A 22,778-nucleotide genomic window follows, 5' to 3' on the forward strand; every position below is an offset into this window, starting at 1 on the left:
CTTCTCTACAGGGAAGACTGCGGTCTCTGCTCTGACCCCCGGGCTGGGTTTGAGTATGAACTAAACACTAAATTAGCACATTTTCATTAGCAATGCAGTAAATTGGAACACATATTCATACATTCAGACTCAAATGCACTTGACGGAAGAGTAAAACCATATACTGAGACATTTAAATAGTGTGTGATGGTGCATAGTACATTGTAACCATGTGTTGGACTAAATGTTGCAACAGCTTTTAACACTCTGGGAGAAGCAGGGGAGATAAGAGGAATTTACTTTTTTTTTTTTTTTTTTTTCAAAAACGAGGAAAACAGCAACATAAAAACCAGTTCTCAACCAGGGGGCTGCAATAAGTCTTAAAATGATTTAAATCTAGTTAAATTAACAATCTTAATTAACATCCTAAAAACACTAAAAATAAATATGTATCGGAAATCTTCTGAAGCCATGCAATAGCTTTGTGTGAGGAACAGACTAAAATACTAATTGTTATCCACTGAAAACCTGCTATAGGTTTTCAAGTTTGGTGCAAGGTTTTCAAAGAATGGTGTATGATTGACATCAAAACTAGCATAACATGAACATCAATGTCAATGAATATTCTCAGTAATTATGGTGCTTTTTGTTCTATTGACATAAAAAGAGCACATTTTGCTTAATGTTGGGTGAACTAACACTTAAAAACAGTCTATTCAGTCGCCATATACGTTAAAAAAGTTAAAGTCAAAACCACCAGCTGGGCCTTTGTATGATTATTAGCCCTATATGTTTTTGGCCTTTCAGCTCAGCTAAGAAAGTCACTTTTGCCTTCTCGCACTCAACAGACAACTTAAAAGGGATTTGAAAAGAAAGGAAACAGCCAAGTTGATTAGGCTCGAGAACACAAAAAGTTCATTTTTCTAAAGAAAAAGCGGACATTTTGCAAGAGTGGTTAGTAGTTCCAACATATTGGTCCAAACCTATATGACTTATTTTAAGAACACAAAAATGGACGTTAAAAGAGAAGCATATACAGGTGCATCTCAATAAATTAGAATGTAGTGGAAAAGTTAATTTATTTCAGTAATTCAACTCAAATTGTGAAACTCGTGTATTAAATAAATTCAATTTTCAGTTCAAAGGGCCTCATAGAAGTCTGTAATACCGTAAGCAAACCCAAAGTACATTGTAAGTCTATTCAACAGCCACTTCCTCAAGTCATTAAAGGAAAACCTATACTGGCACGAGTCCAGAGCTCATTCTATTATGAGTTTTAGATGGAGTAAAATGATATTTCACAGACTAATCGCATTTATCCAAATGATTTGAGTTGAAATCATAACCTAACCTGCATATTATTATAAAGCTTCCGCTAAGGAAAAAAAAGTCCATTACATCGTACAAAACATTTGGCCTGGCAACAAGACCAACAGTGCAACAAAATACAGTAATATAGGCTACTGTATGTATTCAAAATACCTGAAGTCATCTGAGGTGATTATCGCTACAATCCAAGCGTGAGACACAAGATGGCGCCAGTTGCGATTGTATAAAATAAAAGAGCGCGAGTCCACGATCTGATAGGCGAAATATAAAAGTAACGCCGGTTTCAGTTATTGAAACAAGCAAACTGATAACGCTGCTATGGATGACTGCGAATATTAAAAATATGTCACCGCTGGATGCCGCGATTGGCCAATCAGAATCAAGTATTTTCAGACGCGTGTAATAGGCCTATATTTAGAATTTATATTAGCCTACTGGTTACTACCTTGTACTAACAAAAATACTAAGTGCTAAAAATAAGCAATTATTTATTAATCCACATAATAATTTTTCCAGCGAGAAGATGACAAGTAGCTACATTAGGGTATATGAGCTCAATGCATACATTTGTGTAGAAACAATTTCTACTCAGAAGAAGTGCTAGTAAATTTCAAAAATATGAATTAAACATATTTGCACATTTTGAAGTACAAAGACAGAAATAGTATGCTATTTTATGTAAAACATAATCCAATAATGTTTTCTCTACAACTTCAAATAAATAAATAAATACATAATTTTTATGATGTAGGTGAACAGCGTTTCAAATTACGGCTATATAATGCATTTTTATCTTTTTTTACATACCCAGACTTACTGAAAATTTCTTAGGACAGTCCTCAAAAGCGTATCAGGAAAAATTAGATGCCACAAAATTCACTGGCATAAAAACAAAATGGAAGTTTGAAAGAAGTCAAAAATCATGTAGAGATCATGTTGACTCTAAGCTTCACAAATGAAATCCATCTGCATGGCTAATGCCCACTGTCATTCTGACAAGCATTAGTAAGCCACTCAGTGTGTGTGTATATATATTTTTAATATGTTCCATCTGCCTTTCCATCTTGCCTGATTTTCACACTAAAGAATGATTAGGTGTAAATGAGCAGAGGTGGAATCCAGACTCCCACAAATACACACAAGGGGATAGTGTCAGTAATACCACAGCAATTTCTCACATAAATAACCCACTCCTGGTGGGATATAACAGTAACGGAGCGCTTACGAAAGGCAAGATGGCAATGTCCCCTTATAATAAGAGTGATTCAGTGGGACAGAGTGTTTACATCACAGATGTTCCACTTCATGGAGGTCCGAAAGACCATTTAATTGTGTTGTCCCACTCCACCAAAAACATGACGCAAATAAAACGTCGATTTGAATGCATTTGGCAGAGAACCAGTCGTGATACAGAAACACATTTGTTACCTTGATTCGGGATGTAGATAGAAAATGTCTCTGGGGAGCCGTTGAGGGCTGATGCATCACGCATACAGGACGTGTTTCTGTTCATATTCATACTGCCGAGAGGTCTTGGCCACTAAGCTGGAATGTTGTCTTCAGAAAGTGAAAAAAATGGACATTCCGATGTACAGAAAAATATCTGTCATTTAGGCAGCTGGACACACTTCTCGGTAAAATTCCCTTCTTCAATCTGTCTTCAGGCCTGTCTCGGAGGGCCTCACACTTTAAACTTCAAACTAAACATTTTATCTAAATGCATGTCAGTAAACTGACACCCGACGGTGAACATGCTTGTATTATTGCCTTTTAGTAAACTGAATAAAATACTCATGTTGGAACACTTAAACAATTAAGCACAATAATTTACTTTATTAAAAAACAGAATGCATTAGATAAATGCCTAGTTCTTTCACGAAACTCTAGATGGCGCAGGCTTATGGGTTCTTAACGTAACATGATATTCACAGCGTTAAACGACTTGGCACAAGCTGATTGGTTCAAGTTGCATACGCAGCCAATGAGCTTGCTGCTTTACATTTAAATGGCTGGTTAGCATCCACTTGAGCATTTTGCAGAGTTCCTCTGAAAGACTCCACCTTCCCCAGCTCCACCTGTATAAATCTGCTATGGGTTATTTTATATGCTATTTGAGCAGCAGCAGTATGTCTTAAATACTCACAGCACCGTATCGCTGTATGCATTGGCAGTAGCAAGTTCCTGTACTTGCTTGCAGCAGCAGCAATAATCTACAACTACAGCAATAACCAACAGCAGCAGCAGCAGATCTATTTCGCCAAGACCAAATACATTAACATTGTCATATCCATTACCATGCTAAAATCTTCAGAGAGTTGTAATGATAGAAATAAATATTTAATAATAACTGTCTTAAAATTCTGTTTATTAAAGGCAGGGTAGGTGATTTGATTTGAAAACATTTCGTTTACGCTGGTTGAAAATCTCTTCATATCCCGATAGCAATCACTAAGTTAAGTGGTCTAAATGTATTTATATCGTCTGTGGAAGGCGTAGGGCCATAAAATGTTCGTCCAATCATATCCCGAGGTGTCAACGTATGTATTTGCATAGCAAATCGCGCAGACATGATCCATCATCAGCACGTTCCGTTATGCTATTGCAGACCGAGAGAGAAAGGAAGACGCTATTATTTTAATATTAGGCTATATGTGCTTTGTACTGTGAAGTTTTCTCACCGGTGACATGAGGTAATCTGACAGCATTGCATTCAACCCTCCACCAATGCCATTTCTCTGGTTAGCCTCTGGTCTGCCTGTGCGCGGTCATGTGTTTTGGAGGAGGCGTGGCTTTGGAGAGTGATTTGCAGGGAGGGTGGGATCTTATGCTTTCAAAGCTAGATTGCTATGCTAGCCTCTCTGAAATCACCTACCCTACCTTTAAAAGACCACCAAGCTGAACACCAGCTTTACTTTTTGAGGCATAACTTTTTGAGGCATAACTTTTTGAGGCATAATGCTAGAGTTGGTGCTGTTTTGAGTTATTGAAAGTTAAGTAGTTGTACAAAATAATATAATATGACAACTGAATTCGACTGTGAGCCAGCTGCAGAATTTCGCCAAGTTTCCTGGCAGAAGGCATCATTTTGACACCATTCAGAAGCTAGATGATGCATACAACTATTAATTTGAAAAATAAAAACTATATTGTTCACACAAAGAGTTGAACAAATACACATTGGACTATGGTACCAGGTATAACAGCAGAGGCTCAAAAGACAGAGCATCATGGAGAGTATTCTCCAATTTCTCATCATATCCATCCAAGATCAAATTATCTGAGTTATGCTTGTTATCCCATTTTTATTTTATCCCATTTGCGATGGATCACCGAAAAATTTACATTTTGTTAACATTTACTCACTCTCGTGTCATTCCAAACCTGTATTATTTTCTTTCTTTTGTGGAACACAAAAGATATTATAAACAGTGTTGGGGAAAGTTACTTTTTAAAGTAATGAATTACAATACTGCATTAATCCATAAAGTAACTAATTGCGTTACTCTATATGAAAAGGCATGCATTTTTTTCCTTTTGAGTTACTTTTATCACCTGGGCTGGGCTTGCTTATTGTTTTTTTTAATAACGAACGAACAAAAAATACAATTACAAGCTTCGAAATCTGCTGATACAACAACTAAAGTGACTTGTATATTTATCCAACTGCATAATAAACAGAAAACACTGGTGTGAAATTATGGATGCTGTACCAAAGCACATCTATACACAATAAGCTCGACTGGAGCCAAATTATTTGAGGACAAATCTGAATATATCTCTTCCCTTGGCTAGTCAGGATGTGGCCTAGGGAAATTAAAATGTCAGGAGGCGACACGGGGAGGGGGAACTAATGGCTCTGACTGTCCTCCAAGAGCGTGATTATCACGAATAAGATTCCAAAGCTAAATATGTCTTTGTCTCTTCCACAGTCACTGCTAATTAAATCTGTCCGATATAAAGCCAATTTGCATTCCACTAAACTCTGAAAACTGGCTCAGGATTAAACCAGGAGGGCAGCAACACCACTGCTGGGGGATCCGTTTGGCCTGATTTATGGAGATGTGTGTGGAGTGTGTTTTGTTGGAATTTCTGGACAATGGAAATGGAAACATGCGATACTACTTATAACTCATAAAAGTTCATAAAAAAACTTGTAAAAAAATCCCACATTTGGCTTTGGCTCTGAGGATAGAGGAATGGTAGTGAAGGAAGAGTGAACTATAAAAATCAGGATATCAGGAGTGAAGCTGTAAACCAGTCTAGCTGCCGCTGGAGCTCCCTGGGGAACTCCTGGATTACCTGAACTTCAGGGTGGGCTGCTGTCTACCAGACCCAGATAAAAATGTATTTTTTTAACTCCTGAAACACTAAAAGACAAGTCAACAGAACAGTGCGCACAAACGCTACTGTGCCACTGACGGAAGAGCCAAATCTAGATCACTAGTAAAAAGTGTCTGTTTTGCCCTCATTACTGATGTAATACAAATGCTTAATTACAATTTAGCATAATATTTTGAGTGGAAGCATTGACATGCTGTGATGTGAATTTGTTAGGCTTAAAATCACACAAATCACTTTCAATGCAGTCTCAGACACCACTGTATAGAAAGTACATATTGTAGCTTTATTGAGAGGGAAAAAAATAAAAAAATAAAAAATAAACCAATCTGTAATTACTAATAGAGGAGATATTAAAATAGCCAGAAAACTGGCAGAAACTGCAAATAGCATTTTTAAAAATGTGTAAAGGGAAAAAATGAAAGTGGAAGAGTTTACGAGAATGAAATACATAATTATCAACTTTATCATTTTTGCCAGAATTAGCAAAAAAAAAATAATAATAATATTTTGATATAATAGTACAGAAATATAATTTCAATATTATATATATATATATATATATATATATTTTACTCAACCTCAACTCCACTTCCATTTCTTTTCTTTCAACACATTTTTTATTTGCATTTTCTGTCCTTTTCCTGCTATTTTAATATCTTCTGATTACATATTGTGATTTTGTTTTTTAATTCTCATTTACATACATATACATATATATACATATACATACATGTATATATACATACATGCATATATATACATACATGCATACATGTATATATACATACGTATATATACATACATATATATACATACATATATATACATGCATACATATATATACATACATACATACATATATATATATCATCACATGAGCAACTTATCCAAGTACTGAATTTCAGAGAATAAACATGGGCATGCGATAGTATTTGGAATAACTGCAAATAAAAATATTTGTATACGTTTTTTGAAATATTTTTATTGACAAATAACTATGTTGGTCTTTTTAAACTGTATACTTGTTTTATTTTATAGTGCCTATAAAAAGTCATAGACAATACACTCAGTACAGTAAGAAAAAAAGAATTGCGTACAGAAAGCTTCATTGTTCGCTCCTTACAATAGCTGAGCTGTAGGGAGGGGTCAAATGCGCGGTTTTTGGAGTTGAATGAAATCACCCTTGTTTTCGGTCCCGATTGCTCCTGTTTTCCGGACTCCATAAATGAACAATTCCCTTTCATTCACCTCTCAGGTTTAATTCATGTGTTTATTTTTGTTTCGGGACCTAAGGATGAAAGCCTGGAGGGGGAGGGTGGGCCTGCTTCAATTTCCACTGATTCATTTACGTATCCGCCTTCATTCACAGACTTAAAGAGTGTTGCACAATACCAGCCAACTGTATTGTTGATGAAAACCATAAAGGAGGCATTTAATTGGGCTATTTATCCTCTACTTAAGTCCTGCACTGTGCCCGGTCTGTTTGGGATTGTGTTCACACATACACACACAAGGCCTTCTCCTGTTGCACCGGCTGTCTCCTGCGGAAAGTGCGGGGCCAAATAATTACAGCTGCTCATGATCAAAGCTAGAACAATGTCCAAGACAAATACAATCGCGGCATCGAATAGCACCACAGCAGATGATATATGGGAAATCAAGATTGCCAACCAGGTGCTCAGCCAACAAGCCCCGGCTGAAACAGAGCCACTATGTTTTACTAATAAAAACACATGGCTAAAGGCCAAGCAGATGTAACTACACACTCATATTTCCTCTATCGGTTATTAATTATGCGAACAAAGCTTAGGTAATCTGCAGTGGCAGAAATGTGAGATTTTGTTCAAGCGGGGCTTTGGAAAACAGTACAATGTGTATCAAGATGAGCATGTATTTATGACCTCACAAAGCTACCACCCCATTTGCATGCTGTCATGATAGGATCTTCAATTTGAATGCTAATGCCAGTTTGGTCATATATCATCAGGTTGTGTTTATTTATGGCCAAATACCGTGAGAGAGAACGTAAAGCAACACAAATGACCTCACAGCCTCTTAAACCTCAGACAACACAGTACTGTGTTGCATGCGTTTTGTTCATATGTATTTTATTTTTTTATAACGTATTATCAATTGTATTTTTTTTATGTAAAGATACATATTGGAATTTAATATGCAGACAAGTCATTCAAAGACTGATTTCCTTGAAAAGGAAACATTGTGTGGCACTAATATCGCTCTTTTTGTTGAGCATCTCCACCAGCAGGATTAGGATGGAAAAGCATTAAGAAACCTGAAACTTTGAAAACAATGGGTCTCATTCACATATTTATACACACAGAACAACTTTCCACATTTTCTTTTGTGTGTGTGTGTGTGTGTGTGTGTGTGCCAAATTCACAACCTGTACATGACTCACATTACAGAGCATTCATTGTAGCTGTAGCTACATAATCATATTCATGCATTTCAAACTATAACACACCTCTTCTTACTCTTTTACTGTACGTAAAGAAATGTATACAGTATAAAGATGATTTCTCTAGATAAAACTTTTTTCTTATTCTTAACACATTTATAAGACTATCCAGAGTATGTGCTTTTTGCTTATGTGTGGTTTCAGTTATTCCTACATTTTTTCGTAAATTTAGAAAATAATTTAGCATGAAAGTTATTGATGAATCATGATTTTTTTTTTCATGAAAATGTTCATACACAGAATTCATGCACAATTTATGTAAATGTATGGTTAGTAAATGAGACCAAATTAATTTTTCGTAAAATTTCGTATGGTGACACTACTGGTGGAGAAATGACAAGTAAATAAAAAAATTATTAAAATAGTGAAAATCTGGTTGCTTTTTTGCTTGCTTGCTTTTTTTTTGCATTGGTTGCTTGCTTTTTGTTTTTTATTAAATTTATAAAGATGCAGTAAACTGAATCTATAATTGCATGTTGTGCATGCAACTTAACTAGATTTACTGTAATAGAAAATAAAAATAATTTAATCAAAATATAATACAAAATTGCAATAATTTCACTATTGCATGATTTGCATCCACCATGTTTTTTCAGCGACACACCGCCAACTCGGAAACTCAGGGATAAAAGAAAATTCCCAATAGTAATTACAACTTTTTTGTGCAGTTTATGTGGGTTCAGCATTTAAATATGGCCTTTTTGAAATGATTTAAATGCACCAAAAGTGGCAGAGTTCAAGTTTTAAAGGGGTCATATGATGCGATTTCAAGTTTTCCCTTCTCTTTGGAGTGTTACAAGCTGATTGTGCATAGATAAGATCCCTGAAGTTGTAAAGACTAAAGTCTCAAAACCAAAGAGATATTCTTTATAAAAGTTAAGACTCTGCCACGCCCCCCTAAAACGGCTGTATGTGATGGCTCATGATGCTGGAAATATAAGCACAATTACTTAAAATTATTAAAACACACACATATAAACACACACAATACAATTTTCCATACTCTTTGTGGCCTTGTTTAACTTGTAGCAGGTGAAATATAGAAAGAGGACTTTTAATATATATCAGTATTAAGATACAGACACAGCTGTGAAACCTTAAAAGAGAAATATTATTAAAGTGAACCTGATCATTCTGTCGGGACATAGTGGCAATATTTAATTTATACAAATGCTTCAGTTATATATATACTGTGAGTGTCTATATATAAATATATACAAACTTTTTTTTTTTTTTTACTTACAACTGGGTCACCACTTGACTCCTGGAAATGGCAGATTTGAACAGCTCCTGTCTTTTTTTAAACATACAATATGCATCATATGGTTTGTGAACAGCCTTTAGGCGTGCTGTCTGATACGGAGACGACAGAGTCTTTCGTAATGACAAAGATCACTTTCACTTACCCAGGTAGGTGGCGTGAGGTTGGAACGCTGCCATACAGTGTGAAGACACTCAGACGATGAACGAGGACAAGATGAGGACTGTCATGTCCTCCTCCTCGCTGCCTCATGGGACTGGGTCCTCATCATGTCATGAAACAGATGCGGCTCTTTGATGTGAACATGCCAGGCTGTAGCATTTGATGTATGATACCCCTCTATCCATGTGATCTCTTCATTTCAAAACCCTCACATCTGAGGTAATGCCCTACATCTCAGATTTTAATATCTGTAGATATGCCAAACCGAATGAAAGCAGATTAAAAGGAAAAGGATGCAGTCAATGAAAATCATGAATGTTTGTGACTAACTCAAGTATCAGACATCGCAGGAAAAAACATGTGGAACCAAGCAAATATTTACATAAGCTATGAAAATCACATGGGAATGTCAGCAAACATTCTCATTTCATCACAAACGTAAAGCACCTGAGAAAAATACAGGTAATATTGGAGGAGGAATTTAAAGACAAGATTTTTAACGAACAGCTAATCGGTATAGAACTTGTAATATGTGTCTAGTAAAGTGGGGAGTTGTTTTAGTATTATTTATACACCATTATAGTTTTTTTTCTCTCAACATTACTATTCAGGTAAAAATTTATTTTATTTCAGATTTAGTTTTAGTTCAGGTTTGTTACTTAAAGAGACAGTTCTCCCAAAAATGAAGAGACATCATTTACTCACCCTCAAGTTGTTCCAAATCTCTGAGTTTCTTTCTTCTCTTGAACATTAACAAAGATATTTTGAAGAATGTTGGTAACCAAACAGTTGCCAGTAGCCATTGAGTTTTCTTTCATTCTATGGAAGTCCATAGCTGATCGGTACCAACATTTTTCAAAATATCTTCTTTTGCTTTAAACTTGTGTTTAAATTATACCTTTGAATTTTTTTAGTTAGTTGCCAAGGTAACTCTAATTTTTAAATTTTGTTTAGTTTAAGCTTTTTATTTTATTTCAGATTAATCAAGAAATGTTAACCAAGAAATGTTTTTAATAGTTTTAAACCGTTAAAGATAACAGCCCAGCTTCATTGTCCTTTTATAGGAGGCAGATTTTGTCATGGACGGCTTTGAATGGAAGTAAAAGCAGATGCAGGGGAAATGGAGGGGAAATGTGGCCGGGCTTCATGTAACAGTTTAATCTACCGGTACAGCCGATGATGTCACATGATGGAGTGGTGACACTAATTAGTCATGGAGGATATGCAGCAATGCGTGCAAGTTATCGGGCACTTTCCACACATGGGTGCAAAATGGGACTTGAAAGTTTCAGGAAAAATGTTGGTTCTTTTTCAACAAAGATTCCGAGAAACAAGGTGCGCAGGTATCCAATTTGTTAAATCATGCATTTACTGGGAATTGAACACATAACCTTGGCATTGCTAGAATATTGTATAAAATAAAACTAAAAAGTCAAATTTTTTCTTACAACGATGTTGACTGTTAAATGGTTGAGCTTGACATCTACAGTCAAGACTACAATGAAAATCGAATCGGATTTCCAACTTGTCTTCCCGCCACAATGATGTAACTTCACGGGTGTCACAATTTTATAAAATGTTCCAAAATGTGGTTGTGTGCAAAATATGAATTTGGTAATAATTAGTCATTTTAATAATTATTTTTGTTCTCTAATGAACTTCGTATCAATTCATATTGAACATTTTTGACTGTTGTATGATTTACATTGTCAGATGCAGTCACGAAGGTCAAAACCTATGAGCTGGAACGCTTTGAGATATTAAAAAGACATTAACTGTCTGCTGAACGATCCAAGAGTCTGGAGTTTGTATGCTTAGAAATAAACTCTAACGTATATTTATTTGTCAGGAAAACACATGCTGTTCTGACAAAGACGTCTATCGTCAACAACAAATATTTGGACCGCAATAATTTGTTCCCCATCCCCTTTCAAAATAACTTCACTAACCCATCTTTACATGTTAAGGATATTGTAATGATTTCCACATGATTTGATGCATTTACCTTTATGGTGGTTTGCATTTTCAGCACTGGAGAGAAGGTCAAACGGGCCGAGGCTCGAACCAGGTGGTACAAAAAGCCGCTTCCCTGTCTGTCAGTATTAATAAAGCCTGTGTTAAAAGACACTGCTGAAGGAAAAAAAACAGTTGGCAGAAACATTTACAAGCATCATTTATCATACACATACACGGTTACATGATTGACTGAATGCTACAAGTTGAGCACCCTTTGTATTGAAATTGTTCTGGCACATTTAATAAAGATATAAGGCTAGTCTTGTGTCTCAATCGAAATAATTCAAGTGATCCCATAGGAATATAGGTAAACAGATGAAGAGGGGAAAACGTAACTTTATACCCAGGCAAACGTTCACATCATCTTCGTATTGAAGTGCTATTCACTCATGTTGAAGGCCCCACTCGATGCGGATCACAGATCGAACAAGATCTGGCAGAGGACATATGGAGAAAAACATGACGGCTGGCACATTTGGACGTTTAATCTCCAAGCTGGAATCAAAGGAGAGGGCAGGGAATTCCTGAAAGGGTCTGGATTAACCCTAGGTGTCCCACTTTCACAGGGGCGCAACTGCATCTGGAGGCCAGCTGGCTCTCTGCATGTATTTTCTGATATATTTTATTGACCTTGTACAGCAGTTGCACACGGCACTGTTTAACTACTGGAACTGGGGAAAATGTACGTTATGATCAGTGAGTTTCATGTCTTTTCATATTTTTCGACGAGCGCAGACTTTTAATATCAATTAAGCTGATATTTGTGATTTTTTTGGGTGGAATGGTTTATTAAAGACACTGAGGTAAGAAGGACAGTTCTGTTAAAAATAAACAGGACAACTATGAATTGTAAACTGAAGAACGTCTGCATGATAATCTTTCTATTCTAATATAACACAAAAAGTCATAAAAAGAAATACTACAAAAAATGCACCTAAAGATAAAGCTAAATAATTTTGTTCAACAAAACACTATATTCAAACAAAGGAATATCAAAACACTATGGCTAGAAATGTTACAGACTAGACAGATGCTATTAAAGTAATGCCAGTAACTTCAAAAACAAACCTCACAGATTTAAATTGTTTTGCTGCTTTGCAAGCAAATTCCTTAAACAATTGTCCAGATTTTAGAATAAAATGTTGCCAAAACGAACACAAAGGAGGATATACTGTCACCACACCCAGTTGAATAATCGTTGAATAAAACAATAGGGTTTTTTCTAATGATATCAACCATCACATATAACCTGGTACAATAACCGTATACAGTCCCATCCAGGCACACATTTTGGCTCCAAGAATTGTTCATTGCTCAGTACATTAAGCTCTATCAACAGCATTTGTGGCAGGTTGAAATGATTTTATGGTAAGGCAAAAAAAAAGTTTACATTAGTGTACTTGCAATGTATTTTTGCATATTTATATTCATAAATACTAGTGCTGTCAAACGATTAATCAATCGCATCCAAAATAAATGTTTTTGTTTACATAATATATGTATGTGCACTATGTATATTTATTATGTATATATACACACACATGCATGTATATATTTCAGAAAAATATTGTATTTTTATATATTATATTTATTAAATTATATGAATGTAAATATAGACATGTAAATATTTTCAAAATATATACTGTATGTGTGTGTATTTATATATACATAATAAATATACACAAAACACACACATATATTATGCAAACAAAAACTTTTATTTTGGATGCGATTAATCGTTTGACAGCACTAATAATACATTATTTAGTTTTGCAATGGGTCTTCTGTTTTAGGTCTTTCGTTTAGATATTTCTCTATGCAAAAAGTCCTTTATTCTTGCACATATTGTGCAAAACGTATCAGCTTTACTGATGTTACTGACTTTTTGCCGTTTAAAAAAAAAATTTAATGTATTTTTTTGTTCTGTTGACAATATGTCATAAATGCTGTCAATAGTGCTCAGCATGCATTGAAGCCAGAAAAATGCTTTCATGTGTTCAATGTGTTCAATGTTTCAATAAAAGCTCTTTAAGGCAAGTAGGGCAATTTTCAATTTACATGTCATCTTTCATCCAATTGTAACAGCGATTATGGAGTGTACAAGAATAGAGATGGCATAATTTGCTAATAAAACAGTTTTAGTTTTCTATCTTTACAGTATTGAATACTTAAAATGCACCTTTCACAAGTTAACTCGCTCTTTTTTTTTTTTTAACCGAACATATAAAACGCTGCCATAAGACTCTGAACTATGAAACCGACAGTGATTTAATGAGGAACAACATCCAAAAGAGTGCAAGAAGTCCTTTGGGTGGTCCCAGTGTTCAATCATTCTGTGTGTGTTTTGTTTTTTACAAACCAAGATCACCTCCTTCTCCTCCTCCTTGACCTTCTTCCACTGTAACAGAATTGCTTCCGCCTCTCTCTCGAAACCGGCTTAGGCCTTCTCCAAAGACTGGTAGTATTCCTTCAGAACATTCCAGGCTTTGGGTGCCATGAAGCCTTCCGGAGGGTTCCGGCCCTCGCGAGCCATCCTCCGCATGCGGGTTCCTGAGATGAAGTCATAGTCCTGGTGTCTGGGTAAAACGAGACGGCAGAGGGAATGTTAAGATGTGCACGGTAAAGGGACAGTGTGGTACCCAATGTGATAAGAAAATGAAAAAGAAACATAATCTCGGGGTTTGCGTCAGAGATAATAACTAGGTGTTGTACACTGCTCCTTTGTTCGGGACGTTTCGCTCTGGATGTAACGATGCATTATTCTCTGAAAAGAGCTCTATGATAAAATATGTTCTCTCAAGTGGCTCTTCAAGCCACATAATTCCTTTCAACGGTGCGAAGACGAGGAGGTTAACAGGCTGACTTTACTTCTAGACAAAAAATAAATGAGCAAGAAACAGAAATCTAAACTTCAGACCCACGTCATTAAATCCAAACTCTCGGCTACACATTTTCATTTAAACAAATGCTTTGAAAATAAACAGTGCAAAACGTCTGATAAATAGAGCTAATTAGTCTCCAACTGCATGAATAAAACTCGAACACTAGTCTAACTACAATCCTCAACGGCTCCTATACGGATAGGGTTTATTTGTTACGGATTAGTTGTTCTTCAATTAAGACGCAGACCTTACGAAAACAAATTCACACAGCGCAATGAATTTATAAACGTACACTGTTGCACTGTGCTTTCCCTATCACATTCATTAAACTGTCGTTCACAGCGGCTTTTCAGTCTAGACAAGCAGTTTCATATGTGCTTATAATGTGGAATGTTGAGTAATGCATTTGAACAAACCCAAGTATTTTGAGTCAGTCAAGTAATTTTTATGGTACTGATAGTGCTTAGTAGGATTAATTTTATTTTATATACACTTACGGTACAGGATAAAAAATATACTGCTATCATTTAAAAGTTTGGGGTCAGTACTCATTTATTAAGCCTTGCCAGTTTAAACATTTAAGAGCCAGAGGACGCGAGCGCAGTGAGAAGATTTGTGCGTGCGCTCATTATTGTGTTTAAATGGACAAATTCACACAAAAATTGTCAAAATGCCTGTCTTGGTAAGTATCCTATAGCAGACATAGCCGGCTGAACGTACTTAGTGTCTTAAAGTGACAGCACTTTCTTAATATTAATCAAACAGCAACAACAAAGAAATCACTCACTTGACTGAATAGCTTTTGTAACTTAAATAAAGATTAAACTTTAATTTATACAGTCAAATATGCAATGCTGTTTTACATTTCATTACTTTATTCAATTTCTGTACCTAAAAACTAATGTTAGACCTACCTAAAAAAAAAAATGAAAATCACTGTTTATTTTATTTGTATCCTTACTCTATTGTATTTATTTGTGCTGTTGCTTGTAGTTAGATAGATTATTCTTATTTTCTTTATTTTTATTTGACAGTATAGTTTTTCCTAAACATAGCACATACCGAACCATACCGAAACCGTGACAGAAAAATATAGCTGGTTTTCCAAGTAAAAACCGCCAAATAACGTTTACACGTAGTTACGTTATGATACGTAATTAGAGGGTGGGGAGATGGGGGGATTCCCCCGGTCTATATGTCTCTGCATCTGCTAAATAATTTTTTTATTCACAGTGAATAGTAGTTAAAACTCCCACCCGTGTGACACTCCAATAACAGACCATGCAAAATACCCAAAAGTATTTAAAATATTGCAAAGTAATGTTGCAACCTTGCAAACAATAATAAAATCAGAGAAGGACTTCAACTGTAAGTGACACGAGCATACACAAAACAATATGATGTTTGTTATTATTAAAATTTTATATAGCCCACGTTTTTATAAACATTATTATTTATAGCTTAGGCAATAACGTTGACAATAACGTACATCTTCAACATACGCTGTCTATGACCAAAAATGTACGTTTTTCAGTGGACTTTTAAAATTGGCTTTGCTTGAGAAAAAAAAAAACATACAGTTAGTGTTTTTTTACAGTTTTTCCCTAAACATAGCACATGCCAAACCATACCGAAACCGTGACACAAACCAAACCGTGAGTAAGTTGAACCGTTCCACCGCTAATATATATATATGGGCTGAGTGATAAGACAGCCCCCCCACCCCCCATTGGCTTTTAGGACACTCAAAAGGGATCACAGATGACAAATAGCTAAGAAACACCGTGGCAGGTGTCGATTTGAAAGTTTCATCAAACACAATGTAATTTTCGGCAATTCGTCATTTTTCCGCTTGTGCGAGCGCTTCGCGAACAGCTTACCTCGCACATTAAATCAGCCTCAGACCAGCAAATCACGGAGAACGCGCTACAATCCTGAAGAGTCATAGCAACAGAGCAGAGGCGAGAAAGCTGCGGACGTAGATTTACAGAACATTACTGCCGTTTGGCAAATAAATAATTTTACGTACTTATTCCTAACTCTTTAAGCTTTAAAACTCCATAGAGAACAGTTAATATGCATTTAAATGAGAAACAGCTTGGACTGATTTGAGGCATTTTAGAAGAGGACTTTAAGGGGGATGGCTGGCAATTAGGCTCAGCATCCATATTCGTCTCGAATTTGGCCAGGCCCAACACCCTGCTCAAGGAACAGACGGAACGCCATAAATTTACTAAGGCGCCAAGCGGGGCCCTTTGAAAGTCAGACGGAGTGGGAGTCTGCCACCTCAACCAACTTTTCGGGGGTCTTGCTGGGACGAAGGAGGGAAGCGATGCCAGTAACCTCCAGCCCCACTGTCACATGCAGCTCGACTTCACATATCAAGGTAAGCAATGATCTCAATAAATAACTGCACCACTTAAAACATAGGAGACAATTTTTGGAATTACTATTCCTCTACCCATGTTTTTTTTCTTGCATGGAAGACAAAAGGAGATGTTTTACAGAATGTCCAAGCTGCTCTTTATTGACTACTTCGAATGTTTATATTCTTTTATACTTAAACACTGAGTGACCATAATGCACATAAATGATTTGTATAGATTATTTTCATAGTGTTTTTTTTTCTGGTCCTCTTTGAATCTTGACAGATGAAAGATCTATTTGAAGATCTGTCTTTGTTGTTGTTGTTGTTGTTCTTCCATGGAACAAAAAAAACTGTCATATTTTGTTTTGGAATGACCTGAGGGTGAGTAATGGATACAATTTTCATTTTTTTGTTAAGTTATTCCTTTAAACTCTGTGTGGGATGTTCATTTGCATAAAGATCATGCAACATTAAAAGTCCACTGTCTTTCTTCAAGTCAATTTTGCTGCATGTTGACATGCTACATGGTCTTCATCAAGGACGACTGAAAAGCCTGTTAACTCGATAGCAGTGGGCGCTATTAATTGCAAGACGAGACACAGCGAAAACGCATGATTTTCGTTAGTCATCTTCTGCAGCATTTGCACAGCGCCAGAGGAATAATGGCAGATCTCCACTTCTAAATGACTTCAAAGAACGGAGCAAAGCCGTAGAATTTGGTGAAAGCACACAACAACAAAACATTTCCTGTTATTCTTGGCAACGCAGCTAGGAATCGAGGAAGCCTGACATGGAGGGAAGTTTGTACAGTGATAGATTGCTTGAACATGTACAGAAGATAAATGTTTATGAAGTAAATTCATGCCTTCAGCAGTTGGTTTCAATTTACCACAACTTTCAATATGCCCAAGTCTCAAATTTGATGAAATTAGTTGCTTAAAGATACTTGTCTTACTCAATTTGTATAGTTAGTTTGTTTTAATAGACAGGAAGGCAAATCTAAAGAGGAAAAAAAGACATAAACTTACTTTTTGGGGTCATAAAAATCCATGGCCTTCTTGGCTTTATTGTAGGCTGCCACTTTGAAAGGCACGATTTCCAAGGATATGAGTCCAGGGGCCATGGTGAGAACTTTAGCCCCGTGGGAGGGCTCGTAGAGGTCTTTACCTGTGTCTGGGTGAGGCATTCCTGCAGGGTCACGGCCCACTATGTAAAAGTTGGCCCCAGCCACCATCCTGGCCCTACAGTGCCACTGCACCTGTTGGAAGCAGTTCAAATGTATTTTATTTTTTCTTTAAAACAAATCTAACTAAGAGTTAGTCCAAGCAGTTGACTTATGAATGAGAATTTGAGTTGTTGTTGAGCTTTATGTGAGAAAAAGGCAAAATTTAAACCATTATTTGCTTAAAATCTTTCCCTCTGTTATAGCTCTCAAATGTCATTCACATTTGTGTATATTTGAATATGGCATAACAAAATGTTCTCGCAACCAAATGCATGCGAATAAGATTTGAGAGCAGCCACAACAGGAAGATTTTAAGTGTCTAACTTCAATTTTGGTTTTTGAGACAAAACGGCTGTGTGATTTTAGAAGACGTACAAGTCAAACAGAGAGACATAGAAAAAAAACATCTGGGACAATCTGTGCTGAACTTTTCTCTTTTCTTTTATGTTATTCACAAATGAAAGAATGGTTGGAACAACATGAGTGTGAATAGATAGAGGGTGACAGATTTCATTTTCTGATTAACAATCCTATGCTTAAAATTGGAAGAACGATGATAATGTAAACCAAATGCAAATGTGAAAGTTTGTTTAATGGCACAGAGATAGCGACAATAAAAAAAAAATAAAAAAAAGAGTCAAAATGTATAATTTCAAGAAAAATGAAAACATCTCTTATTATGAACGTATGATTACAATTGGCCTACATCACCTAAGCTAATCCTTTTCTGTGGAGTCAGCGTGTCCCCTACTTCTTCCTCATAAGTCAATGAGGTGAACGAATGCTTCCTGTGGGCTGCTTTAGTCTTAAGACTCTGTCTGCTCCCAATAAATTTTTTAATGTCCCCGGCCACATGATTAAAGAACAAGAGACTTCAAAATAGCCATGGAACACTACACCAGCAACAAGTTTTGTCAGAAGAAAGCTCCCCATTTGTGCTTGCTGTGTGTGTGTGTGTGTGTGTGTGTGTGTGTGAGTCCAGGGGCCATGGTGAGAACTTTAGCCCCGTGGGAGGGCTCGTAGAGGTCTTTACCTGTGTCTGGGTGAGGCATTCCTGCAGGGTCACGGCCCACTATGTAAAAGTTGGCCCCAGCCACCATCCTGGCCCTACAGTGCCACTGCACCTGTTGGAAGCAGTTCAAATGTATTTTATTTTTTCTTTAAAACAAATCTAACTAAGAGTTAGTCCAAGCAGTTGACTTATGAATGAGAATTTGAGTTGTTGTTGAGCTTTATGTGAGAAAAAGGCAAAATTTAAACCATTATTTGCTTAAAATCTTTCCCTCTGTTATAGCTCTCAAATGTCATTCACATTTGTGTATATTTGAATATGGCATAACAAAATGTTCTCGCAACCAAATGCATGCGAATAAGATTTGAGAGCAGCCACAACAGGAAGATTTTAAGTGTCTAACTTCAATTTTGGTTTTTGAGACAAAACGGCTGTGTGATTTTAGAAGACGTACAAGTCAAACAGAGAGACATAGAAAAAAAACATCTGGGACAATCTGTGCTGAACTTTTCTCTTTTCTTTTATGTTATTCACAAATGAAAGAATGGTTGGAACAACATGAGTGTGAATAGATAGAGGGTGACAGATTTCATTTTCTGATTAACAATCCTATGCTTAAAATTGGAAGAACGATGATAATGTAAACCAAATGCAAATGTGAAATTTTGTTTAATGGCACAGAGATAGCGACAATAAAAAAAATTTAAAAAAAAAAGAGTCAAAATGTATAATTTCAAGAAAAATGAAAACATCTCTTATTATGAACGTATGATTACAATTGGCCTACATCACCTAAGCTAATCCTTTTCTGTGGAGTCAGCGTGTCCCCTACTTCTTCCTCATAAGTCAATGAGGTGAACGAATGCTTCCTGTGGGCTGCTTTAGTCTTAAGACTCTGTCTGCTCCCAATAAATTTTTTAATGTCCCCGGCCACATGATTAAAGAACAAGAGACTTCAAAATAGCCATGGAACACTACACCAGCAACAAGTTTTGTCAGAAGAAAGCTCCCCATTTGTGCTTGCTGTGTGTGTGTGTGTGTGTGTGTGTGTGTGTATGGATTGTAGACGCCACTGGCTTCTAAACAGTTTGGTTCTGTTTACATCACTCTTGGAGACACAAATCAATTCCTACTGGAAAGTCCAGCGATGTGTGATGCCCACAAGAAGAGCCTGTCCCTGTTGTCTTCAGCCTCAAGCACAAATTAGGTGGAACAGATCAGAAATCCAGTGCACCACCGACGTTTCATGGAGGAATGTGCCCTGTGCAAGCTTCCTCAGCACTAACTTTCCATACAACTCTTCATTGGCTTCAAATGCCGTTTTAATTATCATTCATAGTACAAAGTGCATTTGATAGAGCTTCTTTCTTTAAAATATTGCATATATCAAACAATTTGTAATTCCTGAAGTATGCAAGTATGGGATACTTTAAGAATTACATATTGAGAAAGATCTCAAAAGCTACAAGGCTAATTTGAATCTGGTGTTTCAAAATGAGGAGCTACCAGTTGCATTAAAAATGGTCTTGGGGGGATTTCAGTTTTCATTTTTTTATATATGGTGAACATCATATCTTTATTAGATGACTAGATGTTCAAAAATCTCCACTTAAAGCAAGAATATGGAAAAAATATAATGACCAGCTGACCTTAAGTTATTATTTTAATGGGGTGCCTCAGGTATCTGTTCTCGGTCCTTTTTCATTTTACACTAACCTCTGTTGGGCCGGCGTACATCATTGGTGAAGGGAAAATGGCCACTATGGTGGAGTTGGGGTCAAGCAGTCCCTCCTCCAGGACAGCCGCATGCTGTTTCATGCGCCAGGCCAGTGGCACGTCATCATCTTTGGTCCAGCCGCCCAGTGGGTGAAGCAGAAGCACGGGTCGACGATAGCCACGTTCAATTAGACGCCGCTGCGTGTCCTGCATGAGCAGCGCATGACCATTATGCACTGGGTTCCGCAGTTGGAAGGCAAAGACGGCATCTAAAAATGAGAGAAGAGTGTTTAATATTTCATAACTTGCCATATATATAATTGTATTGCAGCAATATATGGATGAATGTAAGTCTATGACAATACAATTAAATTCCATTCAAGAAAATGTATGTCTATGTGACCTGCTACATTTCGAGGGCAAGACGACTTCTACCTCACAACATACTAGTCAAACTTAGGTCAAAAGGAGCAACTCCTGAGTGTAGCTCCATACCTGCATTCATCTCTTTAAACTTCTGCTTAAGTTCGGTTGGTGTGAGCCTGTAACTATCCAGCCCGTCATTCCAGTAGATCCGATCCAGCACCTGGAGATCACCACCGACCAACCAATCTCCGCTCTCCATCACCATCTGCCACAGGAAAAACCATCAGGAAAAACACCAATGATCATCTGTACAATACTGTTGGAAAAAATGCCATAATTTGCCCTGCTTCTTTGAGGTATGAGGAACATAAGGAACCCTTCAGATTCTGAAACCAAATGATGCATGCAAGAACATACTGACTTAAACTCTCAACATTGTTGTAAGAAAGTGGTCGAACAAAGCTATTGAATAAAGTCTTGTCTGCAGTCTTCTTCTGGCCACAAACCAGCCACAAAGACAGGAAAAAAAACTGTTTAAAATTGCCAACCACAGTTGGTTCTGAAAACATACAAAAATCTAACAAAACTATACATTTCAAAAATATGATTGTTGTGAGTTGTACAATCCAACAGGCTTTTCCTTAAAAGTGCTCATTGTAGCAGCCTAGGAACTTAAATAGTAAATACAGTTTTGTTTCCCTGTACAAGTTTAATAATCCTAGTTAGAAAGCTCTAGTCTACAAGCTTGATATCATTCCTAAATTTGGGCCCCTCGTTGATTAGCTTAAATTTCTACACAGTTCCATTTAAAACCAGGAATTACAATCCCTCTATATAGTGACCAATCATATCAGGCTACAACTTTCGGCTGCTTTTGCTAATATTTCGCCTTCAGGAGGTCTTCCCTGGCATTCGTTGAGCCGGTAACTTGGCCAGGGTTAAAAAGCAGTACAGTATGGTGAGAATACCACAGCTCTCTGCAGATTCGGGGCCGCTAGGATGAGAATACCATTTCACAACCCCACAGACTTTCATCTATTGATTTGACTTGACAGCAGCACTGGTGGCTCGAGAACTTTATGTGCAAGTATGTGATCATATTAAGCAAACTGGGAGAGGCCTAAAAGCAGTGAATGTTAATAAAACGATTCATCCAGCTTTTGCATTTGAAGACTAAATGCATGTGCAGCTGTCATTTGCTGGCCGCAGTATAGCAACAGTAGCAGTCGTTTATTTATGTTGCAGAGCCTGGCGATGGAAAAACTCAATGAGCGATCTGTTGGCACTAATCGCATCTATACAGTAAATCAACTCTATTAGCTGTCATAGAAAATAGCAGAGCACTGGTTGAGCACTGTACCCCTTTCAATGAGGGGGGGGAAAAAAACAACAACATTGATAATGCAATTAGGTAAATGCTCTCGAGTCTGGTTAACATACCCCTGCACCAAAACCCCAATGTGGATTCAGCTGTCAGACCGACAGCCGAAATAAACAGGAAAAGTGTATTTACCTCACATAATGGAGGCCAGTTTTACAGTCCTGCTGATTGACACGCTTCAGCAGAGGGAGTTTAACATACACACCAGACACAGTGAAATAATGAGATGAACGATTCTATGAACATAGTATATTCTCAGCT

General features: G+C 36.8%; 1 protein-coding gene and 1 long non-coding RNA gene across 2 annotated transcripts in view; both read right to left on the reverse strand.

Moving 5' to 3' along the window:
* Positions 1 to 9,390: 9,390 nt before the first annotated feature.
* LOC107729371 (uncharacterized) lies at positions 9,391 to 11,698 on the reverse strand. The gene is made up of 3 exons (XR_001638568.1): positions 11,557 to 11,698; positions 9,535 to 9,799; positions 9,391 to 9,418 (listed from the first exon to the last, which is right to left on the reverse strand). It is a non-coding gene; the product is annotated as an uncharacterized LOC107729371 (long non-coding RNA).
* Positions 11,699 to 13,313: 1,615 nt separating this feature from the next.
* LOC107729340 (bifunctional 3'-phosphoadenosine 5'-phosphosulfate synthase 1-like) overlaps positions 13,314 to 22,778 on the reverse strand; it is a 16,432-nt gene continuing 6,967 nt past the window's right edge. The window contains exons 5-9 of the mRNA XM_016539809.1: positions 21,266 to 21,401; positions 20,771 to 21,039; positions 19,033 to 19,166; positions 17,846 to 17,941; positions 13,314 to 14,143 (exon numbers count right to left, since the gene is read on the reverse strand). Of these exons, the coding sequence (XP_016395295.1) occupies positions 14,005 to 14,143; positions 17,846 to 17,941; positions 19,033 to 19,166; positions 20,771 to 21,039; positions 21,266 to 21,401 (774 nt within the window). The 3' untranslated portion in view covers positions 13,314 to 14,004. The remainder of the gene's footprint in view (positions 14,144 to 17,845; positions 17,942 to 19,032; positions 19,167 to 20,770; positions 21,040 to 21,265; positions 21,402 to 22,778) is intronic.

This window comes from Sinocyclocheilus rhinocerous, unplaced genomic scaffold (assembly GCF_001515625.1).
Source record: "Sinocyclocheilus rhinocerous isolate Xijiao unplaced genomic scaffold, SAMN03320098_v1.1 scaffold1148, whole genome shotgun sequence".
In the NCBI taxonomy this organism is placed as follows: Eukaryota; Metazoa; Chordata; class Actinopteri; order Cypriniformes; family Cyprinidae; genus Sinocyclocheilus; species Sinocyclocheilus rhinocerous.